At 50.2% G+C, this 20,877-nt stretch overlaps 1 protein-coding gene across 1 annotated transcript in view; it reads left to right on the plus strand.

Moving 5' to 3' along the window:
* Nucleotides 1-20,877, plus strand: part of LOC129145120 (uncharacterized) — a 69,605-nt gene that overhangs the window by 35,377 nt on the left and 13,351 nt on the right. The window contains exons 5-6 of the mRNA XM_054691170.1: nt 10,598-10,648; nt 20,160-20,269. Coding sequence (XP_054547145.1) covers nt 10,598-10,648; nt 20,160-20,269 — 161 coding nt within the window. The remainder of the gene's footprint in view (nt 1-10,597; nt 10,649-20,159; nt 20,270-20,877) is intronic.

Genomic DNA, 20,877 nt, shown 5'->3' on the forward strand with positions numbered 1-20,877 from the left:
AGGAAAGTGATTATTTTTTACAACCCTCCTTAGCATTTTTCAGAGATGACATTTCTGATTTTCGGAAATGAATGTCAAATCAGGACGGGAGACGCGCCTGGCTGGGGCCTCTGGACCACTGCTGGGCTTTGCCCCTGGCCCTTTGCCCTTACTCAGCGTGACGGCGTGACTTACTGCAGACTTGTGTGCACGACATTGTTTCGTGGACAATAAGATGTATGAAAGGAGCAGGAATAAATCATTTTCTAATTGAAAAAAACCCCAAAACATTGTCTTGAAGAATTCCAAAGTAATTTAAGTAATTTTAAAAGGACTGAATCCCCAACCAAAACTCTACTTAGTTAAGAGATATTTATTCTTCACCCCCGGATTAAACCAGAATGTTTTTAGACTAATTAGATAAATAGCCATTGATACCATCAACAACAAAGAATAAAATGGAGCAAACAAAATAAATACACCGAAAAAGGGTAGAAATTGTACAGAAAGGCATTGGGGTCATAGGGCTTTATGGAACGTGCCAGATCCCACTACCCTCTTTCCCCCAGTCTCTTACCTTAACTCAGGAATGGGAGCCAGTGCCTTACCGTGAGCCCCCACCCTCGGCCACGTCGGGGACTGTCCACATGAGCCCCTGTGCCTACCTGTCCATGAAAAGGTCATTGCTACCCTCCTGATGTCTCCCACCTTTCTGGGCTGAGCCCTTCAACTCAAGGCCTCATCTCCATATGCAAACACAGTGGGGTGAGCATTGTGATGACCCCCATTTCCTGATGCAGAAACTGAGTTTCAAAGCCAAGAAGTGATAGATCCAGGATCAAGATCTGCTTTAACAGGAAACAGTCTCATGTCCCCGTGAAGTATATGACATGACTGAAGCTCCGAGTGGCCCAGGCCACACAGCCAGTGAGGGTGGGGCAGGGCTTCAGTAGTAGACACCGGGGCAAGTGTGAGGGGAACGGCACAGACAGTGGATCCTGGGGCCTTCACTCAGGGGATCAATTCCTGCGGGGTGGGGGTGACCTGAGGGGAATAGAGATTGGTCAGGGATGGTTTCCTGAAAGGGGGGGGGGGGTTAGGACCATTACAGAGGATCTGGAAGGACCAGCGTACTCCTGAATTTCCATGGAGACAAAGAGAAAACAAGGGCCCTTCTTCTCTCTCCCCCTGAGCTTTCTTGGCAGCAGGGTCACTGAGGTAGCCCCTATTCCCCCAACTTTGGGAAAAACTCCCACCACGTAGCAGGGCCAAAGGGGCAGGAGCAGCCAGCAGCCTCTCATCAAGCTTTGACAGGAGTTGTCACCAGCACAGAGCCTGCAGGAGTGTGTGTGGGGGGGCGCTGTCTGGCCCTAGCCCCACTGTTTACCTGTCTGGGTTGTTGCTGGAACCATCCATCTGGGTGAAGGATCACACAGCCTCCCTCCTTCCTCCCCCTCGCCACCAGGCATCTCTGCCCAAAGATCCGCACCCCACTTCAGCTTCTCGCTGCTGGCCCCCAGCGTGCCTCATACCTTCCCGGCCAGCCCCTGGGCAGACTTCTGGTCACCAGCCCCCATCCCACGTATCCCAGCCCTGTCCTCACATATCCATTGAGTTCTGTCAATAGCATCTGCAGTGTTAATAGTTTCTTCTGTGGGAGGTGTGCTGAGTAGGCACTTTGCTCCCCTTTTCTTGACTCCTCACCTCCATGGTGCCTTCGGAGAAAGAAGCCACCATGTTCTGACATCAGCAGGATGCTCGAGCGTACCTGAGCTGTAGCCTTCAGACCTCAGTGGTGGAACCCCATTTCTGCTGAAGGGTGTGGGGAGGGAGGAAGCGATGGAAAGGGGCCCATCCTTGAGACCCTTGCAGGGAGGCCCCTTGGAGGATGAGCAATAAGTAGAGGCTGGCATGTCCGTGTGCGAGAAGAGACCAGAAGCTTCATTAAGACCTCTCTCGAACACCTCCCTGCCACCGCCCCAGGTCACTTGCCCTGCAGCCCTTCCAGCCTCCTGTAGCAATTGCAGATTGTATTGAAGACATTTAAGAGAAACCACCTCCTGGTGTAACTTTCTCAGCAAACGCTGCCATTGCCCAGGGACTCTTGAAGGCAGAGGTCATGTCGTATTTCCCTACACTTACTGTCCCCCACTCACCCTCCCCTGGTCCACATGTCTAGCACAATCCTGAAGGCTTAATCCACCGAATGAGTGGGTGCTGAGCAGATGGGTGGCTGGTGTCCCTGTAGGTGTGAGGATCTGACATGGGGCATGCTCAGAACACAGCAGGGGCACAAACAGTAGGGATCAGGTCGTCATGCCTCTACCCTCCCTCCTATGTGAGTTCTCAGGGCCCAGCCTGCCCCTTGAGCTTGCAGGGAACAGAGGGGAGGGTGATAATGAGGGGTCTCTTCCATCTTGGAGTCGCATGACGTCTATCTCCCTAGCTGCTACTTAGACTTGGGGTGCCCTGGTGGGGTGGTGGTTAAGAGCATGGGCTTTTAGACCAATGGGCCTGGATTTGAATTCCAACTCTGGCTCTCACCTGCCATGAGTGAGCTTCAGTGCTCATACCTGTGCTCAGGACCCCGAAGTACAGTCTCATGAGCTTGTTAGGTGACATAAACAGGATGTGATGTGAATTAAACTCCACATAGTGCCCAGCTATAGTTTGCTCTCAATAAATGTTACTTGTAACCATCTTTTAATATCCTTAAAACATCCATTTCTTCAGGAAGCCTCTCTGAGCCCAAGGGAACATTTCCCTCCTTTCTCCTCTGCTCAGCAGCCTGCTGCTCATGGCTCTTAATCTCTCAGTTCAGGACAGAACTGAGAACAGCAAAGCTGCCTGGCCCCGGCCCAAGCCCCAGAACAGAGAGTTTAATTTCTATAATGGGAGGGTCATTTCTGGGCCTTAGCGGTCTCCATTAGAAGGGGGACCCCAGGGGCCTCTCTGGTGGCGCAAGGGGTTAAGCACCGCACTATGAAGCAATCCGCAGCCTCTGCAGCATGAGTTCGATCCCTGGCCAGCCAGGAAGCAACCCACATGGTGCGGCAGACCTCTCCTGTCTCACCCACTGCTCCCCTCAGCAGTGTATTACGGTTAGTCTGCCTGTTCTGCTCCCCACTCTGTCTCTGGTGAATCCTTTCACCACCACCACCACCACCCCACCCCGCATCTCTGCCCTGTGCCCGGGTTCTTGTATGTATAAATAAATCTTTAAAAAATATGTAGAAGGGGGACCCCAGAGGATGGGGACCATATGCAAATTCACCCAGGGGTCCAGAAGTCCCTCTGGGCTGTGGGATTTGCTGGTGGTTAGCTACCCCACAACAGGAGTCTGAGCTCTGCCCTGGCTCTGCCCACAACCAGCACACCCGCTGCCCGGCTGCCTTCACCACCGTGACACCCGCTGCCCTTAGCCTGAGGCTGTCCTATTTCTGTGCAAACGCTGCCTCGTGACCCTGGTGAAAATGGGTGGTACTCAAACTAGGGGCCTCCCTTCTGAGGCCCAGATGGGGCAGGAGCGAAGATGGGGCCACTTGTACTGGGAGTGGAGGGAGGTCTAGTGTCCAGAAGACCCCAAAGAACGATGCTTCTCCTGTGGCCTCTGCCTGGAGGCCTGGTCAGGGCACTTGTGAGAGCAGAGATGAAGGAGCGTGGATGGTCTGTACCCCCCTGGATATCCTGGATGGCTGACAAGGAAGAGCAGCCCCCTGGAGAGAGGGGGGCCTCATGGTTTAGGTGGGAAATGGGGAAGTGACCTGACTGTCCTGGATGCAGGAACCCTCTCCCACTCCCTGCTATGCTTCTCCATTTAGCTTCTCCATAGGCCTCTTAATCTGAAATCCCCCAATCAGAACATAAGCTGCTGGGGGACACTCTGTCTAGTTAGCACCATATCCCCAGTAACTGTGCCACTGCCTGGCACATATTAGGTGCTCATTAAATGTCACTGGCCTAATGGCTACGCTATTGCACCATCTCATTTCATCTTCACTGCCAGCCTTCACAGAAGGTGTTTTGCAACCAGCTCAGAATGGGCAGGTTCATCGTCAGTTCTCACAGGTGAAAAGATAATTTTGGAGCCTTCATTAGATTATTACAGCCCTTAAATGCTGAATCAGGGACAGACCAGCTTTCTTTCTCAGCATTTCTCTGGCTGCCTCCTCTCCATTGTACTCCTGCCTCCGAGTGACGCCGCCTTTATAGCCCCTCGCCCCTGGGCACAGGTGTCTCCATTTACACAGATGCAGCCCGTGCTCTCCTGGCACAGGGGTCCATAATTACAGGTGTGCATGCAAGAATGCAGGTGCTGGTCATAGATGCTAACGGCGGGAGAGCATAAAAAAACCTGACTTTTCACATATTTACCCTACAGAAGGTATGAGCAATACCACTGGAAATGGGAAAATGGCAGCTTTGAAAAGTGTTGGGAATTGGTCAATTTACACAACTGGTCTGGCCCTTGGAGCCTGGTCCAACCCCAAGGCTTTCGGCTCTTGATTGAGAACCCGGCTAGGTGTGTGATGACACCAACTGGTGGGTTCAATGAAAGGACAGAAACAGATAACACTTTGGTTGGTTTCTGCTGCCCCCTCCTTCCCCAGGCTGGTATGTGCAGCTTTGGGGAGGGGCTGGGGGAGCAGGGGAAGAGTTGGGATGGTTGGGGAAGGATTTTATTCCTCCAGTTAAGTCTATCTGCGGGCCGGTCTCTAGGTTACAGCCTTGTTCTCCTGCCTGGCTTCTTAAAAGGATGCATTTTAAATTGACCCCAGAGACCAATAGTGGGGGCTGAGGAGCCGGGAGGGGCAGGGCCCAGGGTGTGCCTGATTCTGCTGGACGGACACTGCTGCCTACACCACGGCCTCACCTTTGTGGGATCAAACTGTTGCTCTTGTACTTCCCACGCATCTTATTCAACCCTAGGGGCCAGGCTAGGAGGTGTTCATTATTCCCCACCGTGTGCAGATGAGGAAGCAGAGCCCAAGAGAGGTGGAAGCACTTATTTGAAGTCATGTGGCTGCAGTGTGGTGAAATCAGCACTGGCCCCAGCGCCTTGCGGCTAACTGCTCTTCCATGCCTGAGGGAACACAGGTTCGGGAGCTGAATTCCAACCCTAGTTCCACTCGGCTGTATGATTGTGGCCTACTGGCTTAATTTCTCTGAGCCTCAGTTTCCTCGGCTGTCTGACACGGTGTTGGGGCACTCGTCCCAAGCTGAGCAGGTTCATGGTTGACTGGGACAAATGGAAAAGAATCTTGGAGCCCTCCATAGATTTGACAGGACTTTACTGCTGAAGCAGGGGACCAGATACACAGGCAGAGCAGCAGGCAGGCAGCAACCAAGCCTCCCAGCCCCATGATCTTCTCGCTTCTTTCTTTATCTCAGTCACCCTCTCTGCCCAGGTATCTGTATTTATATACGCACATGCCCTGTGCTCTTTGGCTTCTCTGCCTTAATTACAGGTGTGTGCCCGTGCTCACACTCCCAAGCACTTTTTGCATTGACACAATAGCGCGTATGGGTAACGAGACCTGGGAGAAAATCAAGGCCACAGATGGCAGCCATAGAGGCAGGCTGCGGGAGACGAGAAAGCCTGACTTACTCCATCTTCCCTACACATGGACTACAAGGGCACTCAACGAGGTAATGGGCACGGAGCATGTGGTCTGTGCCTGGCATGTGGAGGGGGTTTGATTGCAGCTTGGGGCAGGTGGGGGGGGTGTCCAGTGTACTACAAGATTTCCACTCTACTTTCATTTTCTAGAAACATGGGGTCAGTTGCATGTTGGTACAGCCGTCCCACCTCGTCCTCTAAGCCTTTCTCTGCATCCTGGATGGTGCCTACAGTCTGGATGGTGCCTACAGTCTGGATGGTGCATCCTGGATGGTGCCTGGGCAGATTCCTTTCAGGAAAGCTTTGCTGCTGGGTAAATTCCTATAGGTGGACTTGGGAGTGAGGCGGACTGATAATCATTTTATCACTTTCACCTCCAAGGGAATGAAGATTCTAGAATTGGGCATCTCTTCTACCCAGGATAATATGAATATTACTTAGAATTGTAACTGACAGCAACTCTTGCTTTGTGTAGCACTACAGTTTATACTTGCTTTTCACCTCATTCATTCTGTGTAAGCTTGACATCCTATTTCACAGATGAGAAAACTGAGGCCCAGAGAGCAGTGACTGGCCCAGCAGCGTGTGGCAAAGCCCAGGCTGGGGAGCCAGGTCCGTGTCTCTCCCTGGGGCTTGGGCCTGGTAGGTCTCCGCAGAGATACCCCTGCCCCCTGCCACACTCCTCCCCATCAGAGAGGCACAGACCTTGGGCCAGGGCTGGGAATGTTCTGGGGGAGGCCCGCCCACCCGTGTCAAGGCCGTGTGTAAGTGTTTTATTGTTTGCCCAAAGAGGTGTGAATGAAGTAATGGGCCTTCTCAGCCACTCCATCCGTCTCGGGCTGACAGCCGCGCCGCTAGCCGGCCGCTCTGTATAAATGCTGTCACCCCGCCATCCCCGAGCAGGCAGCTTCCTCCGGGAAACTGTAATCAGGGCCTCCCGCACCCGCAGCTGGCCCTGTCTGCAGCTCGTAAATCATGGCCGCCTTCCCGGAAAGCAGAGGGAGAGACAGACAGGGTGCCGGGGAGACAGACGGGGCCGGGTGAGGAAGAGACAACGGGACAGGAGGGCGGGAGCGAGGGAGGCAGAAGGGTAGGTGAGGTGGGGTACCATCAGAGAGGGACGGACAGACCAGGCAGAGAGGCTGCAGGGGAAAGGGGAGGGGGGCTGAGAGAGGGGCCGGCAGATGTGTAGGGAAGGAGGCACAAAAGAAACAGACTCAGAGACAGAAGAGACAGACGTAGGGACAGCAAGAGATTAGGCTAAGCGAAAGGCAGAAACAGGCTAAGTGAGGATACAGTGAGCAAAGGGAGAGTCTGAAAGATGAAAGGAGCAAGAGGAGCCACACCAAGAGATGGAGAGGGCGCTGTCAGATGGGGGCCTTGGCTGGGAACCAGGGTAGGGGTGAAATGCTGGACCAGCTAGAGGACCGATGGGGGAGTAGAACCTGGCCCCTCCTGGAACTGCCCCCACCCAACCCCAACAAGGTCCTGACTCCTCTGTGGGCTGGGCCTGACCAGCACTCAGGCCCACATCTCACCCTTGGGACCTGTAGCAGCCAGAGGGAGGCTGGTGGGTGCGAGAAGAGGAGGGAGGAGATTGACTCCCAACCAAGGGCCTTCATCCCAACATACTTCACCTTGGGAGGTCACTGGGGTCCTTTAGGAAATGGCAGTCTCCTCTAGCATCCATGAAGATTCTGGGCCCTGCAGCTGCCAGCATGCCCGATGCTCTTGTTCACCCAGTCAGCAACAAGCAGGCGCCATAGTGCATCACATTGTGATGAGTGCTGTGATGGCCACCCTGAGAGGGATCCTCTGGGTGCAGACTTGAAGAAAGTGAGGAGGTAGAACAGCCCAGGCAGAGGGAAAGACACATGCAAAGGTCCTGAGGCAGGAACATGCCCAGTACAGCTGAAGGTTAGGAAGAAGGCCAGCGTGGTCGTAGCACAGTGGGTCAGGGAAGGAGCTCTAAGGGGTGAGGTCAGAAATGGGGGGCCAGGTCATGCCAGACCTGATAGTAAGGACTGTGACTCTTCATGTGAATGAACTGGGAAGTCATTAGAGGGTCTGGATGGAGGACAGCCTGGCCTGACCTATTTTCTGCTGGCTGCTGTTTTGGGAATAGACTGTAGGGGGGCATGGGTGGAAGCAGGGAGACCCATGAAGAGGTAGTTCATCGAGATGAGAGCTGATGTGGCTCAGGCGGGCGCAGCAGTGGAGATGGCAAGAGGTCGTCAGATGTGGGACATATTGTGAAGGGAGATGACGGGATTTGAGATAGACTGGATGGTGAGAGAGGAGTCAAGAGCAAATTTGAGGTTTGGGGCCAGAGCAACTGGGAGGATGGTGTTGCTGTTTACTGTGATGGCCACGAGGAGCAAGTTTGGTGGGGCACGGGTGTGCCTGATCAAGGCTTGGATGTTGGAGCTGAGGCCTGTTGCTCATCCGAGTGGAACCGATGAGTGGGCAGTGGGAGAGCGCGGCCAAGCTGCGGACACAGACTCAAAACTGTCAGCAGGTGGGTGGTATTTAGTCTTGGAGCAGGATGAGGTCACTGGGGAGCGAGTGAAGACAGTCCAAGGCTGAGTCTGCGGCCCCAGCCACGTCTAGAGGTTTGAGAGATAAGGGAGGAAGCAAAGGAGGTGGAGGAGGAAGGAGGCCAAGGCAGGGAGGCCTTTCAAGGAGGCTTGACACCAACCCCCAGCCAAGAAGGTGAGGCTGAGAAAGGGCCTGTGGGTGGGGCAGACCTCCATGAGGCGTTTGGGAGACTGAGGCTGAGAAGCTGACTGGAAGGTGAAGTCACAAAGGAGAGGCGGAAAGGAGCAGTGGATAGTGAGTGCAGACAGTTCCTTGGGGGAGTTTCGATAAAGTAAGAAGCAAAAGTTGGAAGGAGAGGGTGGAATCAAGAGAAAACTTTTAAATTATTTTTTGATGATTTTAGGTTTCTAGAAAAGCTGCAGAAACTGCAGACTGTTCCCAGGTACCCTTCACGCAGCTTCCCCACCGCTAAGGTCTGCCATAACACAGTTCGCATCTCAAAACTAAGACTGACATCACTACCAGACCATCAACCAAAATGCAGATTTTACTCAGATTTCAGCAGCTTTTCCAAAAACCAGTGTCCTTTTTCTGTTCTGAGATCCAGTCCAGCTGAGGTGACCGCGTTGTTTGGTAGAAAGGGTCTTCTTCCTTTTCTCACTATGGGGCATCCAGTCCAGCAGGAGGGAGGCAGTGGTGACGATGCCTTCCAAGGGGGCAGGGGCCTGGGGACAGGACCCACTGCCCCCTGTGACCACTGAGTGCCAGTTCTACTTCTCATGCCCCATTGCCTCTACATATGGTCTCGTTTTGGAATCCCAGAGGCACATAGGGTGGCTGAGAAGAGGGACCCAGAAAGCAGCTGTGACTTGGCTGAGGCCTTCAGTTGTGGAGCCAGGATCCCAGCTCGAGGAACCCGACTCTGGACTGGAGCTGGCAACCTGTCCCTCCACTGCAGCTGGCAGGCTCTGGGCGTGCGGGCAGCAGGCAAGGAAGGACGGGGCCGGGGACAAATGCAGAGAAGACTAAAGGCATAGCACAGAGGTGGTACATCAGCTCTGTACCCCTGTACTTCAGTGGGGTCCCCCAGTACATTAGCTCTGTCTCCGCTAGTATATCAGCTCTAACCCCCCAACCATGGTACTTCAGCTGTGCCCCCCGTACATCAAGTCTGCCCCCCGGTCATCACCTCTGTCCTTCCTGGTATATCAATGTGACACCCCACACCCAACACATCAGCTCTGTCCCCTAGTACAACTCTGTGCATCAGCTCTGTAGCCCGGTACATCACTCTGCTCTCCTACCGCCCCCCAATGCACATTGCACCTTGCCTCCCCACTCCTCTTCTGGAAACTGCAGTACACCCCAGTACAAGCCCACCATCCCTGGTCCGAACCCCGCAGGGCCACACGTGCCTCAGACTTCAGAACAGCTCGGATTTTAGGAGGGTAATCCGGTACACACACTGCAGTTTATAATAACCCCTGTGGGGTCTGAGCAGCACTCTCTCTGCAAACACATTAATATTTCTGCATTGAAATGTATGAATATTCACAGTAAGTGGGGAAAATGAAGACCATAAATAGCCCCGTGACAGTTCAAGTTGTGCTTTACAGACTCGGGAGGTAGTGAAAACTTGGCTTTTGGAGCTTCTTGGATTTCAGGATTGTGGGTATGGGACAGAGGACCTCTCAGGAGGCCCCCAGCAGGGAGGGCTGCTCAGCCTGCATGCGGTTGGACCCACACATTTGCTTATTCCTGATGGGGGTCAGGATCCCTGTGCTCCTCCTGGGAGCAGGCGGGTTGGGCACACACAAATCTACACGTGTACACACATGTGTACACACGCACACACACGCATACTAGGGGCAGGTCTTCCCTCACCGAATCCTCATCTTTCTCTCAGGGCTGAAAGGGGCCTCAGAGGCATCACTTGAATCCTCTCGACAACATCCCCACCAAGTGGTCACCCAGCTCTGCTGAGGCGGTTCTCTGCCCACCCCCTTCTCCTGCCTCCCCCTCCCCCTCCTTGCTGAGCTTTCCTCCCTATACTCTCTGGTCTCCTCCAGAATGGAGCAGCCCTTAGCCTTTTTATTTTTTTAAGATTTAGTTATGCATAGAAGAACTGGGGTTTAGGCCAGAGAGGGGCGTGTATCCACTGAAATACATTGCTAAAGGGAGCAGCGGACGAGAAAGGAAAGGTCTGCTGCACCATGTGGGTCAGCTCCCTGACCGGGGATGAACTTAGGTCTTAGCCTTGGCTTTTTTTTTTTGCCCAACATTCTAAAAAAAAAACAAAGACATTTCTTGAAAAGTTCTTATTTTGAGATCATTTAAACTTACAGAAAATATGCAAGGATAGTGCAAAGAACACCTGTATATTCTTTATCCTTAGTCGTCATTTTTACATTTGGCTACACTCGCTCTCTCTCACACATGAATGTTCATATTTTTTTCTAGAACCATTTGAAAGCAGACTGTGGGATGCCACTCTGTGCTGTCAATTTCAGTGTAAGTTTTTGAAGACTGAAGATCGCCTTTTAACATAACCACAACACACAACCCTATAATCTAGGAAGTTTAACATTGATGCAAAGCTTTTATCTGATCCATAGTTCTCCCTGAGGATCTCAGTCACTTTGCTCATGGATTCTTAGACTAATCAGCAGTGTCTGGGGTAAATTCTGGTGCTGAGCAGACTGAGTCCCGGTCAAGACTCCTTTAGATTAGTCTGGACTTCAGACAGGAACAATACTGGTAGTTCTCAAATCATGCCCCAGGGAACCCTAGAGGTTCCACAGAGGGGGAGTAGGCAGCAATTTGGAATGAGATTTGTTTGAAGACAAAAACTACTTTAAAGAAAAGAAGGTGGAAAAACACTTAGAGGCCAGTCTTTTCGTTCACAGTTGAGAAGGCAGCTTGGAGAGGTTAAGGAGACTGCTCCCTGCTACTCTGAGAGTTAGTGGTCAGTCCAGCAGGGAGAGAAAACCTATTTATTCCTTCCACCAACACTTCTTGAGCACAGGGCGGAGTGCTGAGAGCCTCACCCTGCATCTCGGCCATGACAAAGTTCAGCCTGCCCTCCAGGAGCTGCTTGTGGGACCAGACAGGGCTCTTGTCCCCTGCGCAGCTCTGCTGGATTGGCTTGAGCTTTCATTCTAGTCCAAGGACCCCAGAGAAGGGAAGAGGGCTGGTGAATCATCAGGGGTGTTTCCAAGAACAATAGCCTCTTTTAACAAACATTTGTTCTATCAGCAAACTTCTGAACATTCAACAAACATTGGTCGATTCAGCAAATATTTGTTCTCTAGCCAGTGTTGACTCAGTTCCTGCCCTGTGCCTACTGCTGGGCGGCCTGGTGTTGGGGACAGAGCGCCAGGCGGCAGGAAGGCCAGGCCAGGCCTCAGCGAAGGGCTTTTCTTCGGGCTCTTTCTGGCCCAGCTCTGCCACCCATGTCATGGCCTTGGCTAAAGGAATGGAGGACCTCAGCACCTAGCTTCTAAGGGCTTCATTCCCAGGCTCCCCCTTCACAAACACCTTCACATCATCAAGTGGTTGCTCACCCACTGACGGACACCCGTGGGTCCTGTTTCCAGGGAGCAACGCAGTGAGAGTTACTGGAAATCTCCCTCGAATATGCACAACCTTCGAACCACTTCTAGGAACTGTGTCTCAGGAGTCCTCTGTGGTATGTACTGAGGTTTAGCCTCGAGGATTGTTCATAAGAGTGAACAACAGAGATCAACTTCAGTGTCTGCTTGGGAAGGAAATTCATAACTCATGTCTGTCCTAGGATGAAAGGTGTCTGGGATGATGAGGAGGAGAACGTCATGTCAGGGAAGAAAGTTCCCAATATTAAGAAAAAAGTTTCAAAATAGGATTCACTGGATGACCCTAGTTTTTTTTTGTTGTTGTTGTTGTTTTTTTAATTTTCTAGAGGCATGTCTTATTTATTTATTTATTATTTGTTTGTTTGTTTGGTTTATACATGCACTGGGTACAGTCAGAAGCGCGGGAGGGTGAGAGAATTCACCAGAGCCAGAGCAGGGAGCAGAGCAGGCAGAAGGACCGAAGTACACTGCTGAGGGGAGCAGCGGGCGGCAGGAGAGGTCTGCTCACCATGTGGGACCCTCCTCCAGTGGCCGGGGAGCAGCCGGGGATCGAACCGGTGCTGCAGAGGCTGCAGGCAGCTTCGCAACCCAGCGCTCAACCGCTGCGCCACCGGGGAGGCCCTGGATGACCCTAGTTTTTAAGGAATATATATACACATGGAAAAAATCTGATTGGATGGACCCCGGAAGTGTGAAAAATTAGTAGGGAAGAATTACAAGTGATTCAAAACTTTTTTTTTTTGGCTTAATTATGCTCTCCTGATTTTCTGCAATGAATATGAATAATATTATAATTGGAAAATAATACACAGAAGTGTAACCATTCCCTTAAATTCAATGGAGCACCAGTTATTAATCCTTCCCCTGGTATTTCTTATACAGCACTCAGCTGCAAACCTTTATTACTGAAACAACACCATTGCTAGAAATTTGCCCAAGGTAAACATATAACCCTGAACCCCAAGTGGTAGTCTTGCTGATCATCAGCCCCTCTGGGTCCTGGGCTTTGTACCCGTATGTCTCATGTGGGCATGCATGCACGTGTAAGGACAGATATGTACACAGATGTGTTTCTTGGGGCTGGACATGCTGCCAGAGGGAGGTAAAATAGGGGCTGGGACAGTCATCTCAAACCCAGAGAAGGGAACAATCATTGACTAATCATTTTCAGAGGATGGATTCACTGAGATCCCTCCCCAATTCTTTTTCCAAGCTACCCCAGATATACACTCACACACTCAAGAGACACACGTGCGAACACTCCTAACAGCAAGGCATGGCTTCTTGCTGGGAGAAAAACAGAGACAAAGGATTTCAAGACAAGCAGTGGCCTCATTTGTTTGCAGAATCCCTTTGGGAGTGCTCCAGCATGTGCATGCACACACACATGCACGCACACACACAGGTGTGCTCCCAAGTCTGCTGCATCTGTGTGTGCACATGTGCTCTTAGTGCTGCCACATGTATGAGCAGCGTGGTACCATGAAAAGAGACAGATGTCCAGGTCCCAAGCCCAGCTTTGCTGTTCATTAACCTTGTGAATCTGGGCAAGCTGTGGCCTCTCCAAGCCATTGTTTCTTCTGGGAAGTGGGTTGGGAAGTGGGAAAGAGGGGTACAGACTTGGTTCATAAATATGAAATCTACCCACATCGAAGGTCTCATGCTGATATTTTTAAAACTAATAGTAAATTATAATATTCATAGAATCTGCCTCTCCTCTACCTCTAAAGGTCTGGGATGGAATGCCAGGAGAATAGATTCTTGCTCTGCTCACCTCTGTCCTCTTGCCTATATCATGTTAGTTGCAAAATCTTAGACTTCTCAAATCTTGCTGGGGAAAGGATCTTGGAAGTGACCTAGTCAAAGCGGTGAATGGTTTCTTTCCTAGTGAGGCGCCCCGGCCTCAGTGGAGCATGGCACACTCATTCTAAGCCTGTGGCTTTGGTCCCTGTGGCTTAGGCCAGCTCAGGGAAGGCATCAGCTTCTGCTGCAGGGCCAGGGCAGGAACTTCAAGCAGAGGGAATCAACAGACCCAGGAACTCCCACTGACTCGCCCCAGCGAGGGGCGGGGCTAGGCCCAGGGGCCCTGCTGGTGGAGCCGGCCAGGCTGGGATTTATGGGTCCCTCTAGGACACGTAAAAGATCACATTAAGTGCAATAAATGTAGATCACGCTCCTAAATAAGCTGAGATTTATCCCCGGATCCTCTCTGCAGGGGCCAGCCCCATAAATCCTGCCAGAGCCTGTCCCCTGGCCAAGGGATGGGGGAGGGGAAATGAGAAGGGGCTGGTCGAGGAGCAGTTCCAGGTACTGAATGACTGGGGCTAAGGTGGGGGTTGGGGGGTCCCCCAATGGGACCAAGTGAGGGGGTGGGGCAAAGATGGAGCCCATGCTGCTCACCCTCCTTTCCTCAGCACAACCCCTTCCCTTGTGTTCACCCACTTCATTCTTTCCTGGCCCCTGCCTGCTTATGATCTCATTATAGACATTAAAACAATAATGACTCTAATGCTGAAGATCTGCGGCTTCGGCTTCTAAATGTTAGGAAGCTCAACCCCAGCTAGAATTGCCTTTGTCCACTGCGGGGGGTGGAGTGGGAGGGGGGGATCCATTAAGAAAAATGTATTGAAGGAAAATGCAAATTTACAGACCAATAAATTAGGGGATGATTAGTCACGTTGCAGTCTGTCTTCAAAGGATTCTTTAAAGGCTGTGCTCCTTCATTTAAGTGTCTGTTTATAGCTCAGTAACTTCCAGACTGAGAGGCTGGAGGCCCCACTAAATGACAAGGGAAACTTCGAAGATGCAGAGAAAAAGGGAGAGGGCCCCCTTCCTTAACCAGCCTGGGATAAAACATCCCTGCAAGGCCATCAGAATCATCTGGATTGTGTCGATTCAACAAACGTTTGCCTTGCAACTACTATACACCACGTACAATCCTGACATTGGGGAGACGACAAGATAGGATCCCCAGGACCCCCATGGACTTCTCAGGTTGGGGGTGGGGCGAGGGAATTACAATGATCAGATTCACACTGGTTCCAAGTGGACTGGCTGCTATTTATAGGCAACAGCTTCTGAGTACTTCTAGTGCCAAATGTCAGGGACGGTCCATGTGCATGATGGCGGAAGAAAGCAAATTAATAAAAGATGGAATTTTTCAAAAGGAAAAACAGATATAAATGTCATGGTTTTTCCAGCTTTCCCAAAGAACAAATACAAAATTTGGCCTTCATGGAACTGATTGCCCCAGAGTCCTTTGCTCTGTGACCTGGATCAAATCCCTCAGCCACTTAGTGCCACTGACCACGGGAAGACAGAAAACATGAGCTCACCCCTGGCCACCTGCATCTCCAAGGAATCTCTTCCAAGGGTGAATAGAGGCCTGCTGGAGTCCTTCTACCCACCATTTGCAACCTCACAGATTTTTCTGCCAAGCTCTTCTTAACCTCATGTCTCTGTTCGTGTTGTCCTCTTTGACATAATGCCCTTTCTCCTTTTCTCTTCCTGGCAAGCTTCCACTCTTCCTGCAATACCCAACTCCTACTCATCCTGCAGTATCCAACTCTGTCAAGAACTTACCATATTATGTCGAGATGTATCCATCCATGTCTGCTGCTCCCACTGGATTGCAAGCACCTTGAAGGCGGGAGTTAAGTTGTGTGAAGCTCTTAGAGCCAAGCACCATGCCTGGCATGTGGGTGCTGCCCGAGAATTGTTTATAGAATGATGGGTAGACATAGTTACTGAGTGTTGGGCACCCACTCTATGCAAAGACCTCACCTACAACAACTTGGTGAGGGAGGTTTTATCATCATTGTTTTATTTGCTTATTTCATTTCCCAAGGAGAGTACTAAGCTACAACAAATAAAACCTTGAATGTTTGATAAATATAAAACTATCAGAAGATATATACTCTTGAAATACTTAAAATAATATTGTAAGTTTTAATACTTCTACTTTGCTACTTTTAAGTTTATTTCAACTAGTTTAACATTCGGGAAAGGATTTTTAAAAATACATAAAATTGGGCCTCTCCTGGTGGCGCAGGCGGTTGAGCGCAGCGCTGTGAAGCCTTCCGCTGCCTCTTCAGTGTGGGTTTGGTTTGATCCCGGCTGGCCAGGAGATACCCACATGGTGCGGCAGACCACTCCTGTCTTGCCCACTGCTCCCCTCAGCAGTGTATTTCAGTCAGTCTGCCTGTTCTGTTCCCTGCTCTGTCTCTGGTGGGTCCTCTTGCCCTCAGGCACATCTGATCTGTACCCCGGTTCTTATATAAATAAATAAATCTTTTAAAAAATACATAAAATCTCGTGTAAATCAGGGCACACATTTTCCCCCCAACTCCAGTATGACAGTGTGCTTTTTCATTTAAAATTTTGATATTTTTTCATCATGGATTTTTTGGCTTTTTTTTTTTTTTAAGTATTGCACTAAGATACTGTCTTGATTACTGAGGTGTTTAGGTGCTCCGAGAGCACGACAAGGAAGGGCTTGCTCCGTTCCAAGTGTTGGAGATACAGAAGAATACAGGCTAAGAGTGATACACATCGAAAACCAGGAAAGTTCCTTCGCTTTGACCTACCAAAACCCCATCTCTGGAGATTTAGTTAAAGAAACTATGAAAATAGTTTCCTGTTTTTCATAGTTAAAGAAACTATGAAAATAGTTTCCTACCAAGGTTTTCTGTACGAGGTGGTTCAGCTCCATGCTATTTATTACAGTAGAATGCTGGAATTCACCTGAAGGCCCGACAACAGATTCGTTTTCAAAGAGTCTGTTTATCCATGTGATAAAATATAATGCAGTTGTCTTGAATCATGTTTTTTTCCCCAAAATAATGTTTTTGAAAATATTTAATGACGTGGGGAAACATTCAAGATGCCTTTTATAGATGTACACAATATTCTACTTACAGGGTACACAAAAGAATTTTTTTTTATAGAAGTATGTTTTTATTTATTTGTTTGTTTTGTTTATACAAGCACTGGGTACAGTCAGAAGGGAGGGTGAGAGAATTCACCAGAGCCAGAGCGGGGAGCAGAGCAGGCAGAGGGAGCGAAGTACACTGCTGAGGGGAGCAGCGGGTGGCAGGAGAGGTCTGAGCACCATGTGGGACCCTCCTCCGGTGGCCGGGGAGCAGCCGGGGATTGAACCGGTGCTGCAGAGGCCGTGGGCAGCTTCACAACCCAGAGCTCAACCGCTGCGCCACCGGGGAGGCCCCACAAAAGAATTTTTGAGGGTGTTGGATTTGTGCTTAAGTTTCATGTCATTTCGTTTTTAAAAAACATTTGTTTTTATAAAAAAAAAAACAAGAAGATAGTTGGAAATGTTAACAGTGGCTGTCTGTAGCTGATGGAATTATTAGTTGTTTTTTTCTCCCTTCTATGTCTTATATGTTATAAGACATATTAGGTTATATGTCTTCTATTTTTTATATTTCTGATGGGGTTGTATTAGCTTTATAACCAGGAATTTAAAATAATTTTTTAAAAGATTTATTTGTTTGTTTGTTTGTTTGTTTGTTTATACAAGCACTGGGTACAGTCAGAAGCGTGGGAGGGTGAAAGAATTCACCAGAGCCAGAGCAGGGAGCAGAGCAGGCAGAAGGAAGTACACTGCTGAGGGGAGCAGCGGGCGGCAGGAGAGGTCTGTGTGCCATGCAGGACCCTCCTCCAGTGGCCGGAGAGCAGCCGGGGATCGAACCGGTGCTGCAGAGGCTGTGGGCAGCTTCGCAACCCAGAGCTCAACTGCTGCGCCACTGGGGAGGCCCTAAAATAATTTTTAATTGAGATATAAGAAGATGATATTTTAATCCATTCAGTGACTTTGTACTTCAGATAGATCTAAGAGAACAGGGATGTGCCTGTTACAGGTTTTGTGCTCATAGTAGGTGCTCCATAAACATGTTGAATAACTGCTTATGGATGAGTGACTCAGACTCCCCTTTTATTAATCAGGACTCTTGGTTAAAGAGATACAACCATAACTGGTTGAAAGGGGAAAGGAAATGTGTTGCCTCACAGGAACAGCTTCCAGCTATCAAGGACCAGTTTGGGGGTTTAGGGTCATCTATATCCATCTCTTACCCCTACTTGACTCCCCTGGATTCAGCAGGGAAGATGGCCACTGACAGCTCCTGAATCACTTCCTCCTAGCTCTGCTTCAATGTCTTGAGATAAGAGAGAGGTGGAGCAGCACAAAAGGACAGATTCTGGGTACAGCGTTTTTCCCCTATGAATTTCACTTTTAACCAGTCTTGGGAAATACGAAACTTCAGTACAGCCAAATCCAGCATCCTTTAAATTTTGATTTTTTTGGAAAACCCTGTATTCATAGGTAGTATTTATAAAGGTTGCAACATTAAGATTTTAGTAACTTAAAAGAAGTCTTAAGCTGAAAGTCAGAGGTTCCTGAGGCCTGATTCGCAATGACTACTGCACAAGAGCTTCCCTGAAAGTCTCTGCTCCTGGCTGACCAGACCTCTCTACTTCCCCCTGGACATACACTAGCCCCTTGGCCAGAGTCATTCGACATTGGCATTTACCATTCCTGAAGCTTCCAGTGATGCAGGGGAGAGGCCTAATCCATCTGAATGACAGCCTTAAGATGTGTGACACAAGCCAGCCTTCGGTCCCCAAGGTTATCAGATTCCTGTGTTTGCGGGAATTCTGTGTGTGGGTGGCACTCAGGCTGCCACCACCAGGGGCAAGTTTCTTCCCTTTTGGTAACTCCACTGCAAGAGCCGAATTCAGGTCAGAGAAGAACAGCTGGTGCCAGGCACGCTGAAGTCAGCTTCACTGGCATGGCTCTTACGACAAAGCCAACATATCGCAGCGAAGGCAGCACTTTAACCATCCCATTGTACAGATGAGGAAACAGGCTTAAAATTGGATCCAGAGAACAAGGCTCCCAACCTGTGTTGTGATCCAACACTGTAATCTTGCCACTTTGCAGGTGTTTTCCGTTGAATGCGAGAACCACTGGGTGGTATGTCAAAAAGAACTTTCTGGTCAAAGTATTTTGGGCAATACTGCAAGCTCCCCCCTCTTAGAAAGTTACAGTATTCATTAGCATTGCAAGGATTCTAGAAGTCCTGCATGAAGAAAGAAACTGGACTTTGCTTTTCCTTGTCCACCTAACTCTCGCCTTCCCATGATAACTGTATCTCGTAGGAACACACTATGGGAATCACTGTGTTATTCCCCAACTACCAAGTTCGCTGGCTCTTCCAGGCATGAGCAGTGTGGCCTTGGGCAAGTCACTTCATCTCTCTGAAAAATGCAAACAAGCATACCTACCTACAGAAAAGAGGAAAAAAGCAAAGTAGTGATGTGCAGTGCCCGGCACGAGCAGGCACTCAGCACGCTGCCACTGTCCCAGTGCTGCTGCTGTTGTTCTCATCGGTCCTGAGAACCCAGGCCCCGCCTGATCCCACATCCCACGTTGGCTTTGCCTAGTGCTCAGAGCAGGCATATCAACAGCTCAGCTTCCAGGATCAGCACAGAACTCCCTCCCCTCTTGCCAATGCCTCCCAAATGCTCACTTCTTCCATGGGGCCTCCCAATGCTGACCTCACCCTGGTGGTATCAGCGGGTGCTGGGCTGCATCTCCCCCACTATCTCAGCTCCCCACACCCAGCAGGGCCTGGGTGGAGTTGGGTAGGGGCTTGGGCCCTGTGTCTGCAGCCCCGGCAGCTAGGACTGTCACAAACTTGGCCATGGGGTGAGGAAACATAGGGCTGGCTGGCTGTGGGGTCACTGAGCAGATCATTGTCCTAAGACAAATGAGTGGAATACTGGGTGGAAAGCAGTTGGTTACCTGGAGATGTCATCTTAAAAGCTTTCTTCCTAGAAGGTAATAGAAGGATCTTTTCAACATAACTCAAGGTGGGAAGAAGACAGACACCCTTAAAGCACGGCACAGTGGAGGAGGTAGGATGGCAGGCCACTCGTTTTCCTAGGGCAAAGATCCTATTCTGTCTGTCTATCTAGCTGTCTGAAGTATTCCAGTTGAACCTCAGAGCACCATGAAGGTCTCATACACACACGCACACACATGCACACACAGGGTCAGCACCCATGGGAAAGAGTGAAGAGGGTAAATAAAGAAGGGGAGGGAGGGAGAAGCATCGGAAAGGGTTGAAAGGACCCAATGGGGGGAAGTAGGGAGGGAGGTGCCCGGGAGGCTATTCTCCAGCACTGGGTGCTGCTGCTCTGTTTGAATGAATGAATGTATCTGACGGTAGGGGAGCAAGGAGGAGGAAGTCAGTCAGATATGATTATGCCATTTCATAGAGGAGGGTGTGGAGGCTCTGTGTGGTGAAGAGCCCTAGGTCACCCCAGTTATTGTCTGCACCAGGATTTTACCCAAAGTGAGTGATCTGTTTACTCCCTTTCTCTTTAAATAGATGGAGTCCTCGGAAAAGTGACATTGCAGGGGGAAGAAAAGTACACAAGTTCCAAGCCTGGGTCTGGCTACCTTAGGCCCTGCTGGGCAGCAAGACTGAAGGATTGGATGGTGAGTCCTCCTTGATCTCTGGCATCCTTCAATAGGTGGCATGTGGGCTCTGATTGATAAAGAGGCATCGAAACTGCTGTCCCAGGGTGACCCGGGTCCTGTTGGCATTTCTAGTGCAGGAAAACGAAGACCTCACAGCCCCTCGGCTCCTGCTGCTTCTAATGAATGCATTGTCTGCCTGGTTTTGTTGTCCTAAGTTCAGACCTCCCTGGGTTTGCTTGGAGAGTGACCTCCTTCAAAGGTGAGCTGGCCTTTCTCTGCCTTGACAATCGGTCCATTCAGAGGTGGGAATGCATGGTGCTCAGGTGGATATCCACTGTAGCTGGCAAACAGCATGCAGGCAGGTGCCCTGCACCCTCTGAGTACACCTTAGGCTGGAGGTGGGGCAAGGGTGAGATGAGGCAGCTGGAGAGCCTGGGGCATCAGAGACCATGCCTTAGAACAGTCAACAGTCTGAACACCATCAAAAACTGCTCTGACATCAAATAAGCTTGAGAAACACCAAAGTTTATCTCTTTCTTAAATTTTACTGTGTGTACAATAGTATGATGAAGGGCCTGCAGTTGGGAAAGTGTTCACTTTTAAGTGAGAATTTCCATGCTTATCAA

Source organism: Talpa occidentalis, unplaced genomic scaffold (genome assembly GCF_014898055.3).
Source record: "Talpa occidentalis isolate TD23 unplaced genomic scaffold, MPIMG_talOcc4v2.1 talOcc4.9, whole genome shotgun sequence".
Taxonomy (NCBI): domain Eukaryota; kingdom Metazoa; phylum Chordata; class Mammalia; order Eulipotyphla; family Talpidae; genus Talpa; species Talpa occidentalis.